Below are 13,533 nucleotides of genomic sequence, written 5' to 3'. Positions count from 1 at the left end.
TAAAGAAGCTATAAAAGCTACAAACGCATACACAAAAACATGAGGCTGGGCTACAAATCAGGAATATCTTTATTTAAAAAAACAAAACAATGAACACTTCCACTTTTCATCCCACATAATCATGAAAAAGCAGTTCTACAAAACATGTCAAATTAAGAAAAACAAACAAAAAAACAGAACTAGAATACAATATTACAAGTACTATCTGATATGTACAAGCATTATAGTTTATTATTATAATTATTGTTATAGGCAAAAGGCAAAGAAGCTGAAGACTGCTGCTGAAGAAACAATGGCATGTGCAAAATACTCTCCACAAGCTTAGGACGCGCTGAGCAGAAATCAGCCAGAAATCTACTGCTTAGGCAAATGTTGTTCCCATGAGGACATACGGCAGAATGTACAAGCTGTCAGGGAATATGGACAATATCATTTCAGGTGATTTTAGAAAGCTAAGCTTGTGGAAGCCTGGTGAAGAACGCTCTCATCGTCAGAGGTATATCTGAGGACGGTGGAGGGACAAGACACTGCTGATCACTGACGGAGATTATTGACGGACCAAACAGCTCCGAATCTCTAACCACGACTAGTCAAGGACAGAGGAACCATCGATACACCGTCACAAACACACACAGGTACAGAGGTACAGGTAAAAACACTCAGGAACAAATTCAAGACTTACATACAGAACAACCAGAGTTTTTTTTTTTAAAGAGACTGTAGGAAAACGTGTAAACTGGAACTGTTGTTGATGAAAGATGAGAAAAAAGTTCCTCCAAACTTTGAAATGTTGACTTCAGATCAAGGATCGCTTTGTTGTTAATGAATTATCAGAGATCCAAAGAAACCCACACATCTAGCTGAGTAAAGTCACATTTTAGTTTTGGCAGTGATTTTGTTTAAAATTCCTTTCTTTCAGTAAAAAAGAAAATCCAAATTCAGTTCAATCACTGAGCGCCAGCTGACCTTTAACCTCTCTGTGAAGACTGCAAGAGAAAGAGGCATCAATAAACTAGGCTTGTCTACCTTTTAGGAAGAGTTTAGATTCACATCATTGTAATAACGCCAACAACACTACAAGGCAAAGAGCGTTTAGATAGTAAACAGAAGATCATTTACCCTTCACTGTTATAGTTCAAGTTTAAAAAGATCAAGCATTTTTTATTCCATCTAGAAATGTTGGAAAGTTTTCTTGTTTTTAAATCAATTTTTGGGTTTGCCTTCATATTAAAACCTACTCAAAAGGAGCTTTCTAAGTCGCCACTAATGCCTTTATTGAATGTGAAGCTGTTAAAATGAAAAAAGCTAATTAAAGGTGACATATTATGCTAATTGTTTAGGTTCATGCTCTATTGTTGGTTTCTACTGTAAACATGTTCATATGCTTCAATGTTAAAAAAAACTGTTATTTCTCTCGTACTTTCTGTTTGAATATACCTGTATTCACCACTGGTCTGAAACGTTCTGTTTTAGCGCCTGTCTCTTTAAGAACCTTTCTGCTCTGATTGGTTGGCGCTTCTGGGGGCCTTAGATCCACACCTTTCACATTGTAATAATAACTTAACATTAATAAAGTAATTAGTGGCCAATTATGAAAGCTTGTATGTGTTCGCTCTAAGAGGTCCTGTGATGATTGTACTTGTTTTCTTATCAAAAGTCTTAGGGGTTAATAACTGCCAATTTACTTCTAAGCTTTTTAAGAGCAGGAGTTGGTATTTTAAAATGTAATTTATGTGGAATTAAAACAAATGTACATTACATTAACACTCACTGATATTAAGGAATAATGAAACCATGTCTTTTTACCAACCCTTACTGGACTGGAGGGACCTTCAATGTGTAAAGTCAGTTTTAGGCCAAATAACCAAATTATCTAGCAACACATCTACTTGTGCCTGAAAACTGCACCTTTAAACTAAATGCTATACATTCAAATATTTGGAAGGACTTGTAATCAATCGACACCAAACTGAGTGTTTGTTCATCGGTGACGGACGAGCTGTTAGTCAAATAACCAGTGAACTAACAAGCAAATCCTCTAGTTTGAAACCATTGTGTAACAGGTGCTGTAACACTGTAATATCGACACGTAAAATAAATCAAACTAACAAAAAACGCATTTAAAAAGCAAGACATTGGCATTAACACTATTAAAATAAAAATTCTAATACTTTACTGGACATGGAGAGAGTTACGATGTAGGTGACACAAGGCAAAAAAACGGCTTTTAGAACAATCCTTTTAAACCACAACTGCAGATACATTCTTGGATTTCCACCAAATTTTAAATATAATCAAATTACTTTAATAAAACGTTATGATTGTTTGATTTCAAAGTACTTAGTTGTGGTAAAAATCTGCATCTGCCTTGTGCCACGATACAAAGTAAACAGTATGACCACTGCAGCCCTAATCAATGATGTTGATAATGACCACATCATCCACACACACACACACACACACACACACACACACACACACACACACACACACACACACACACACACACACACACACACACACACACACACACACACACACACACACACACACACACACACACACACACACACACACACACACACACACACACACACACACACACACACACACACACACAGTCACATGGTAAAAAAAAAAAGTATTCCTATTTAGTGATTTTTTTTGTCAAAGTTTCCAACAACATTACATTTATTTCACCACACACACTGTTACCGGTTACTGTACTCTCACTAATTACCCCACGACATCTTAGAGAAAGCATGTAGCAGACCTATGCCAAAAGTACTCACATCAACCCAAATATTTATTTATATTTTCCTGATGAAATTAACTATTATTGATGAGTCTTTAGAATAATGGAAAAAGCTTAAAAATGAGATTTTCTTTGACCAGGTCTGCTGTTTTCACAGAAGTAAAAGCTGCCACCCTGTTGCCAATAAGGAATATTGTTTTGGGGACAACTGGCATACGACATTGTGCTTTATTGCAGGTGTTTAAAATCCTATATTTGCGGTGAAGATACTCATGGTAAAGCAGAGTTTATACATCTTTTTCGACTTGTTTATGCATTTCCTCGTTGCATACTCGCTTGTGTTGATCTATTTTGACCAGCCGTGCTCTGCCAACACCCAGATGAGTCTTTGTGAGTGCATAGCAAACGAGAAGATAAAGAAAACTGCACGTTGTAGTATCCCCTGCTTTGAAATCCTGGAACTCTTCACAAAAACGTACACTATGCATCACAAAACAGCGTCAAAAACTATTGTTCACAAGAGCACAATTTAAAAAAAGACACTTCCCATTTATATATATTATTTTCTGTTTGGCATTTGACATCCAAATCACTTATTTTGGTACAGAAAAAATATTTTAAATTATATGGAAGCCCTTAAAATAAAAAATAATAATAATGGGCCTGTTTTTAACGGCATCTGTGGATGTAGGTGTGGTGGAGGAAATCACATGCAAGCCTTTAGTTTGACTGCATTGTGTGAATACAGGAGCCTTTCCTTTGTGTTTTCAGCGACTCATGCATACACTGAAGCCCTGTTGTGTTTTTTATTTCGAGTTACTCTGTTCCGGCACGTGAGTGGTGTATCGGTTAGTTTGGAGCATGCACGTGTGGATGGGGTCTTGAGGAAAGCGAGAGTTTAGGGTTCGGTCTTTAAGGGCTTGAAATCGGTGAGTTGTTGCATGCTATTGCATTCCATAGAACGGAAACGTAAATGGCAGTTAGCTAATAAACTTGTGCTGTAAGCCCCTTGTAAACACACACACACACACGCACACGCACACACACACACTGTACATTCACGTGTGCATGCACACTCGCCACACACACAAACAAAAAGGGCATTAAAGTGACTAGTAACAACGCAGCACCCCAACACCACCCTCTTCCTCCTCCTGACGAATAAGACGACTGTAGCCAAAATGAAACTAAAGAAAGAAAAATTGTCCGGCCACTCGACGTCTTCTCTCTGGTCTGAGGCGGGGTCTTTGCACGTCCGTGTTACGGGATCAAGGAGAGTCGATGGTCAAGTCAGGGTCAGAGGAGTCGGCTGGTGCTCACCCCTAGGAGGGGGGCTTGCTGTAGCCGTAAAGTCCGACTGGAAAGTATTTGACGTGAGTGGGCCACTGAGCGGCGAGCTGGAAGAACTTCACGTCGTTCCACTCCACGCCGTCTATTGCCACTGCAGGGAAACAGAAACACTCAGCTGAATAACAGGAGGAGGACATTTGACTAATAGGAGAAAAGAGAAAAACAACAACTATGCGGTGTTCACACCAAAAGGAATGCAATTCATCCGGTTAAAAACATCAATATGAACCCAAAACAAACAGATTTAGCAGTAATTTAATCAGAATAAATGGATCAAAAGGATTCCAAAATGACTTCCTTATGATGCAGATTTGTGTAAAGCCTAAATTCATGAGTTGTCAGGTCCGTCCGCAAGATGACAAGCAAAGAACTTTTAAAATGCTTGTTTTATGAATGGAGTTTGGATCGATCAGGGTTCGCTAAAGTTGTAGCTGCTCCATCAATATTCAAAATAACATCATTAACATGGGGCATAAATTCGACCACATAATCTGCATATTCGGGTTGCCCACTTGCTTCCATTGCCGTTTTCTTATTGGCTTTGTATGTCATGGCACCATAATCCTCAAAATCACCGACACAAACACATTCAAAAGGACTTGGAGGTCACCATGTGGATCCTTCAGGTTACCTTGGAGGAAGGTCTGTTGCTGCTTGGCGGAGCAGATGAGTCGGCTGATGCCTTCGATGACCTGGCTCTTTGAGTCTACGTCCTTCTCCTTTGGCTTCTTCCCCAGGAAGATGGTGGGAACTGCGGAGAGGCAGAGGGAAATAATCATGCAACTGGACCTGGAACACGAAAGAAGAGTCCCTCTAACATCTCCCCTCTGATGATATCCACTCTTTGGCTCGTCGTCCCACCTTTCTTGTTCTTCTCCTTGGTGACCACGGTCATGGCCATGGTGCTGACCTGGGCCTGTGTGTCGTTGCTGCCCTCCCCCGGTAGCCTGCTGACCTGCAGCGAGCGGAAGGCGCTCTTCAGCGTGTTCTTGCCGCCCGTGTCGCGCCGCTCGCCCTCCCGCCGCTTCTCCGCCAGAGACGCCAGCCAGTAGTCCACCTGCAGGCCGATGGCGTCCACGCCGTGAGACATGCTGGGACTCCTGAGGACGGAGAGAGTTATAGAAGCAGTTAGAGAGAAATACAAGATCAGGAGGGCTCACAACTCCTTTTCTGGACCCTCACTCCAACTCTTTTGTATTATGTGTCATCCTTTTCCCCTTAACATATCTTTGTTGAATCCTTAAAGCTGAAGTGAAGTTTTTTGTTAGATTCCATAAAAAACTGCTTAAGAAATACATATAATAAGCAATGGCACAAATTGTGAATATGATATGATATAAATATGATTTTGTGCCAACAGGATCTTAATTCAAAACTATTTTTAAAGAACATGGACTATACATGTATGAGATGTGATGCTTGCACCGAATGCATTCTGCAGAGGGTGGGATAGAAGATTAGATAAGACACAGCAGGAGAGACAGTCTGCAGCAGCAGAGGAAAACATATCAAATGTATCCAGCAGAGGAAAACGGGACTGAAGTATCAAAGAGAATACTGCTGCCAGAAACTAAATATTCAAGATGTAACAGATATATTGTTTCTAGGTGTTAAAATCTTTCTCTTTATTGAGAGAAACATCATTTATACATTTGAGAAAATAACATATTTTACCTTTTAATCCACTAGTTTGTTTTTAATTTGAAGGGCAATGGAATAATTTTACAATTTCGTTATTTTTAAGATGGATGTTTTTTCTCCCCTGATCAAAGGGGTGATGAGGGATACATTCTGAATGAGGTAAGAACAAGAGGAGAAAGGAGAAATCCTTCAGGTCACTCTTACCCTTGTACTGTCAGGACGCTGCCCATGGAGGGGGAGGATGGGGGTGTGGCCGCCTCTTTAATCCCCGTGGGGGAGCCGTGGGAGGGGGGAGACGTGGAGGGGACGGCCAAGCTCACTGACATGCCCTCGTCTGTATCTCCTGGAGGATCACAGAAGAAAATGTACATTATTAGCGCCTTTTATATTTTATTAGGTCTGTTGAATTCCACTGTTTACAGTCCAAATATTGATATTATAAAATAAAGTCAGTATTTAATTCCACTGTACATTATTTAATTTAACTTTCTGTTGATCCTATTCCATTTTAGATGCATACCTGGAATTCTTCTCGCACCATTTATGTATTTTTCTTTCATATCTTAAGTAACCGTTCACTGACCTGTTGGAGAAGGACCCGACTCGATAAGACCAACTTTAACCACCTGGAAAACAAGAAGTAGAAATGTCTAAAATCAGCAACAATTGTTCAATTCAGATCTGATTTGGCAACCTACAGCGATATATAGAGTACACCTTACCCCTATGAAGGGAATAAACTTCTGGTAGGAGTCCTCATCTCGCCTGGAAAGAGAAAGGACACAGATTTGTGAGATCAACATAAAGGTTTCCTGCTGTGTGTTTGTGTTTTGTGTGACTCTGCACTCACGTCCTGTGTTTGCAGGTGAGCATGGCCTCAGCGATGGGCAGCTGGTGTGTGACCGTGGCTCCGCTGATGTACTGCGAGATTCTTGCCGCTACATCCAGCTGATCTGTGGAGGAGAGGGAACCATGTGTGTGTTTGTAAGGACCCAATATCACCCACATAGGTGTTCAATCAGGGCCTCATGGAGGGGGGAGGGGGTACCTGTCTGTGGGGGCTCAGAGCGGCTGAACAAGTCTCTCCACGCCCCGTCCAGGAAGGAGGAGCTGTAGCGGTTGTCAAGGGCGCCGAGGTGCTTAGCAACCGGGTGTGAGCCTGATGGAGAAGATGGAGCAAAGTAATTGGATGGTAAGTGTTGGACAATACAGCACAATCAGTGAAAACAAATACAAATGTAATAAAAGCACAGGTATGGTTCAAGATATTTTTAAGATACTAGACGTTTATAACAGTCACATTTATCCCAATATGTATCCTCCATGGAAACAGCCGCAGACTCTCTTACCCAGAGGCACGACCAGGAAGCGCATGTGGTTGAGCCAATCAGAGGTCTTGTTGGCGAGCTGAGTGACAAAGAACTGCAGGATTGCTCCCAGGTAACTCTGGCTGCCCACCGCCGCCACCTTCACCGCCCTGGGCATGGACGAGTTACAGTTACAGCTATGGGGGGAGAGAAAGAGAGAGAGAAGTGGGTGGAACGGTTTAATTTGCAGTGATGTAAAACTATGGTAATGATCACGTCTTAACATCGGAGAAGGAACACAAATTATGAGCATTTTTCGTTAATGATGAAAAGGTTAGAGGGTGACCAAGTTATCCGTTAATGAAAATACACCTTCCTGTATAAAACCAAAAAACATGGAGCCTCTTAAGTGAATGTATTTGTCTCAGATTGGATGTACACAATACAGATAACAGTCTTCTTAAAGGCTTACTGTTGAGAATCCTAGTTCTTACTAGGGCTGTGCAATTAATCGTATTTTAATCGCAATTACGATTTTGGCCTGCCACAATTACGAAAACAACATAATCGGAAAAAACAATTATTTTGCTTTGCTAGGTTGTGACAGTGCACTGCAACATATTTGATCTAATTCATTTTGGTCTAATTTATTTGTATTTATCATATTTATATATGTTTAGTAGCTTGTGGAAGTGCGCTCCAAAATATTTGTTGATCTTGTTTATTGGTATTTATTATTTTGATATTATTTATTTAAATGTGAATATAAATGTATCATTTATTTAATTTATTTTTGTATTGGTTTTTCAGTTGAATTATACGTTCAGGGAAATCAACAGTTAAAAAGATACTGTTCAAATTATTATTTGTATTTGTTTTAAAGTTCAATAAATTGATTTTTTCAAAGTCAATGAATAATCGTATTTAATAATCGTGATATCAATTATTGACCCAAATAATCGTGATTATGATTTTTGCCATAATCGCACAGCCCAAGTTCTTACAGTATATAACCAGTTGGTATCTCAACACTGTTTACTTTTACTGTATCACCTATTTTCCTTTATATGCTCTGGCAAAGTCCAACAAAGTTAACTGAAGGGACAGATGGAGACAAAATAGTGAGGGGGAGAAATATGTGTGTGTGTGTGTGTGTGTGTGTGTGTGTGTTAGCTTCTCACAATTTCTGGATGCGGGTGAGCACGGCCGACAGCACCGCCTGGATTTCGGCGGAGGAACACGTGCAGACCACCGGGTGTCGCTGTACCTGTAGCTGCTCTGCAACATACTGCACACACACACACGGAATAATGATGAAAACACACACCTAGAAATGTCTTTGGGGACAGCACACACACACACACACACACACACACACAACACACACACACACACACCACACACACACACACACCACACACACACACACACACACACACACACACACACACACACACCACACACACCACACCACACACACACACACACACACACACACACACACACACACACACACACACACACACACCACACACACACACACACACACACATCACACACACACACACACCCACATCACACCACACACTACACACACACTACACACAGCACACACACACACACACACACACACACACACACACACACACACACACACACACACACACACACACACACACACCACACACACACACACACTTACCTGTCCTTGCCAGTCGGTGCCGTTTACCAGTATCAGGCTTTCGGGAAGAGCGGAGTCTGATAACAGGATCTGGTTCAGCTGGTCGTACACCACCTTCCTCAGGAGCTAGACACACACACACAAACACACACACACATGCTGAGGTCATACACTTCCCTACAGCAACACATTTACTCTTCAGATGACTCATGAGCAAATCAATTATTCATTCCCGAGCTCCTGGGAGTCACAGATTATAGTTTGTGTTCTTTACTTTGGAAAAAAACAAAACAAAGAGGCGGACAAAGAACAAAGGCAGTTGTTTTTGTAAATGTCTGTACTGCGACAGGATGATTTATGTCCGTATGCTCCGGTAAAATGATTGTGTAGCTCATGATAAGGACTGAGAAAAGGATGGTAATTTACGGGCGCGCTGTGTCCCAGCTCCGGGGATCTCTCGGAGTCGGAGCTGTTGGTGCGCTCACTCAGAGGCTTGGACAGCTGTCTCTCCTTCATGGGGGTGCTGATGCGCTTCTGTCGGGGCGTGTTGCCTCCATCCAACCTGAGGGAGACAGAACAAAGGTGCAGCATGATTAAAAAAAAGCTCAAATGGCATCATAGATTGCCAAGATATTCAGTGTTGAATGCAGGAATAGATACAAATGCTGTACACATATGAACCTATCAATCATACAAATGTAGATGCATAAATGCCAAAAATATTTAAATAAAATGAAATATCTCAGTTTGCCACCATGTGTGGTTTTTATTGTGATTTGGGGTGATTGGTTACCTTGGTGATGGCATGGCCTGGGTTTCACTTTTGCTGCTCTTCAGAGGCGTACGGGGTTTCTCTGCCACCGACACCGTGATGCAGGGGCCCACCTCAGCAAACAGCTCCTGATCTGTTAGCTCCTACACACACACACACACACACACACACACACACACACACACACAATGACAGTGTCAGAAAAAGGAGATACTCCGACTCCATTACTTTTTATTTCACTCTGTCTTCCGTTCTCTCCGTCTCTCTCAATCTGTCTCACTTACAGCGCAGATGGCAGCCAGTTTCCGATGGAGTGCTATTAACAAAGATCATTAACTCACCACACACACACACACACACACACACACACACACACACACACACACACACACACACACACACACACACACACACACACACACACACACACACACACACAACACACACACACACACACACACACACACACACACACACACACACACACACACACACACAGAGTCATACCAGTGTGTCAGTCTCAGATAGAGCCTCCTCCAGGTTGCGGCTGCGGGAGGTTTTCATCTTCTCTATAGGAGGCTGCTCCCCCTGCTGGGGAAACGAGGACACTGCATTCAGTCTACAGGCTTAATGGGACTGGATTTTTTGAAAATAAAGCAATTACAGAAGTTATTTTGCACTTGCAGCAACAGGAAAAAACATTATAACCAATCTTTTTTACTGAATTGAAAGCAGACGTTTTCCACTGAAAAACGTATTTTCAGGAAGTGTGCAAACACTAGTCCCAACCCTGAAAGGCTTACTTCAGCATTACTGTTAAAGAGGGAACTGCAGTGAAATCCATTCAGCACATTCAACACTCTTTCTATCGAGCAGATGGCGACCGTAAAAGAGCAATTTGATTCCTGCTCCATTAAGCAAACGTTTTTGAATTTTTTACATTTGCACACCGCCCCCCCTGATGGGCCATTTTAAAAGGCTTCACATTCTGGATGTTTCCCTCATCAATGCAGAGACGCATGTTGTGTTCAAGCTTCAATTAAAAGTGTTTCCTTCCAGTTCTTTATATCACTGTGTGCTATCTAGTGCCACGGATAAACTGTATGAAGCACTTTGTTGAATAAGTACTAGGTTAGGACTATGTGAGTGGAGTTTATTGTGTAATTAAGAAAATATTTATAATTACATCAACACATCTCACAGTAAAATGGCCAGGATGTACAACATGTTTGAATAATTTGAGTAAAAAGTCTTTAAAAAGTGATGATTTAAAGGGATTATTTTTGTAAAGGCCAATATATAATTTTTTTTAAGAAAATAATTTGAATAAAAATATCTACATGTATATTTTGGTTGTATATTTTGACTGGCTGTGACTGGATCAAACAAAAAAAAGTTATTTATTTTCAGATTGTTGATTTAAGGCCAAGGTAAATTGGCTATGAGTAGTCCTAGGTAAGTATTGTACCTGTATCACTAGTCCATTGTACACAATTTAAATGAGGTCTTGTCTGAAGTTGAACACCCTTTGGGAATAATAAAGATTACTCAGCTCAATGGTTTAGGGTTTCTAGAGCGCCACATGAAAGCCCCACAGCTCACATAAGTTACATTCTTGCTGATGCTGCAGCGGCTGCTTCCTGGATCAGAGTTACTCACCGGGCTGAAAGTGTCTCGACCTAAACTGCCTTTGCTGTTCAGACTGCCGATCTCCGTCTGAGAGCTGGACTGAGACATTCCCTCGAAGAACGGCCTGAAAACACAGACAGACAGAACATCAGAAAACAAAATCAAATCTGTCTAGTATTGTGTCTGTCTTACAGCTTAGTTTGATATAGGGACATTACAGGTGATACTGATAACATTAAACAGAACTGTGGCAAATCAGCAGTGTCTCATGAGAGTCTATTTATATTGGACCATTTATTACACTACATTCAACACCATCAAATAGTGCTATTTTGAGTCATATTTTGAGGCTAAATGTACGCTGGGATCACAAGGAGGGAATAAAAATAAGTTTGAATGCTACTCTTTGACCCTCTGTTATTGATCTCCTAAAAATACACCTTCCTGGAGTTCATGACAAAGAGTATTCATATCTTTAAAGCAGATACTTTAACCTTTTTTCTCAAAACAATGATCAGCATCACATGCATAGATATATATAAACACGAGATGACTCACCCGCGCTGCTGGCCAATGGAGACCGACGTTGCCACATGGCGGCCATCTTGCCACAGGCAGCTCGCTCATTCATAACATTAGGTCTATGGTGCACTATTGAAATAACTGTAGATTGCTCAATTTTCAAACGGTTTGGTTTATTATAAACATCAAATATGTAGTTATGATACTGCATACTTATAATCATGAACTTTTTTTTTCAACATGTCTTGTTGTCTCCTGTATCATAGCCATGCTAATAACGTTTATAATAAACCAAACCTTTTGTAAATCAGTCAAGATTTCAGCGAGTCACCTTACAACAGCTGTAGCAATAGTTGTTGACTGTGGCAAGATGGCCACCGGTGAGCTACGCTGGCGACTCCCCCCTTGAGCCATCTAGTGTTTATATATATCTATGATCACATGTCCCTCCCATCTTTACTTCATGAAACTTTACTTTTAAAGCCTATGTTTTAAATAAACCATTCGATATGAGATTTGGGGTTTTGGTTGACATTCAGATAAAAATAAAAGGCAACCAACCAGATTGTGGTTCGAGATAACCTAAAATAAACTTCAATACATGATGACAATGAGCAGTTTTCACCAACAGAGGGAGCTCTGAACAACAGAGAGTCCTATCAGTGTTTTGGATGCAGCATGTCTATATGTCTTTATATATGAGCCGTGTTGTAGGTTTATGCAGCCACCTTAGTTTGGGTTTGGGCGTGCTGAGGATGCTGTCGGTCTCCTCCATCTCCGGCCCGCTGTCGCTGGGGTTGTACATCTCCAGACTGTCGTAGAGCTCGTCCAGGTCCTCCTCCACCTCCTGGATCTGCTCCCTTGACACGTGCTCCAGGCCGAAACCAACCTGGACGAGAAGCAGAGGAGATAAGTGACCGACATTCACAGGCACAGTGTGAACATTTTTCCAACCAGCTCTGATTGGTTCTGTTAACGCAAACAGAAGTGTCAACAACCTGCTCCCCTGAGAGGTGATAATCCCTACTGAGGAGACATATGTTGTTCCCAACTGTGGTACCAAACACACACTCTTTCCTGTTGACATCAGAATGTACCCACATGGCTGAGATTTCAACGACAGCAAAAAGTAAATGTGTATAAGGATATATTTTAAAAGTAGTAACACAGGGAGAAGAAAAAAATTATAAAATCATATCAAGCAATTTGATATTTTATAATCTCAATATAAGCAGCGCTCTGAATCAGAATCAAATACTGAGTTGCCTGAAATACTAAAAAAGATATTCTTCTTAAACAGAAATACTAATGAGAAAGGTTCTTTTCACTACAATGACCAGTTCACTGCACATTGTCCCTTACATAAACAGACATATACAGGTCTTTCTTGAATACTCGCTTCTGATTGGTCAATAACAGAATTCTATGGTCTGTTATTTCTTAATAACAGACTGCTGGTATGAATAACAGGCCGTCACTATGAACGCAGTTCCATCTCATAAAAAAGTGAGCGGTCTGATTGTTTCAGCAGAAGCAATAACAACTATTTAAAACATTATTTTTTGTAAAATTAATCATTTCTTTAGCCTTGTAATTAGGCGGGTATTGTCGGTGAGGTGGTCATTATTACAAAATAAGCCACCACACACACACACACACACACACACACACACACACACACACACACACACACACACACACACACACACACACACACACACACACACACACACACACACACACCACACACACACACACACACACACACACACACACACACACACACACACACACACCACACACACACACACACACACACACCACACACACACACACACACACACACACACACACACACACACACACACACACACAC

At 41.0% G+C, this 13,533-nt stretch overlaps 1 protein-coding gene across 1 annotated transcript in view; it reads right to left on the bottom strand.

Moving 5' to 3' along the window:
- Positions 1-2,673: 2,673 nt before the first annotated feature.
- Positions 2,674-13,533, bottom strand: part of LOC117498101 (phosphofurin acidic cluster sorting protein 1-like) — a 52,070-nt gene continuing 41,210 nt past the window's right edge. The window contains 16 exon segments of the mRNA XM_034150173.1: positions 2,674-4,196; positions 4,737-4,856; positions 4,967-5,205; positions 5,951-6,089; positions 6,330-6,372; positions 6,469-6,511; positions 6,597-6,699; positions 6,795-6,905; positions 7,096-7,250; positions 8,235-8,341; positions 8,756-8,860; positions 9,161-9,296; positions 9,528-9,649; positions 10,014-10,094; positions 11,166-11,259; positions 12,386-12,546. Coding sequence (XP_034006064.1) covers positions 4,078-4,196; positions 4,737-4,856; positions 4,967-5,205; positions 5,951-6,089; positions 6,330-6,372; positions 6,469-6,511; positions 6,597-6,699; positions 6,795-6,905; positions 7,096-7,250; positions 8,235-8,341; positions 8,756-8,860; positions 9,161-9,296; positions 9,528-9,649; positions 10,014-10,094; positions 11,166-11,259; positions 12,386-12,546 — 1,878 coding nt within the window. The 3' untranslated portion in view covers positions 2,674-4,077.

The sequence above is a fragment of the Trematomus bernacchii genome, unplaced genomic scaffold (genome assembly GCF_902827165.1).
Source record: "Trematomus bernacchii unplaced genomic scaffold, fTreBer1.1, whole genome shotgun sequence".
Lineage (NCBI taxonomy): Eukaryota > Metazoa > Chordata > Actinopteri > Perciformes > Nototheniidae > Trematomus > Trematomus bernacchii.
Note: the sequence above shows the minus strand (reverse complement) of the source record. Positions and strands in the feature narration are given on the sequence as shown.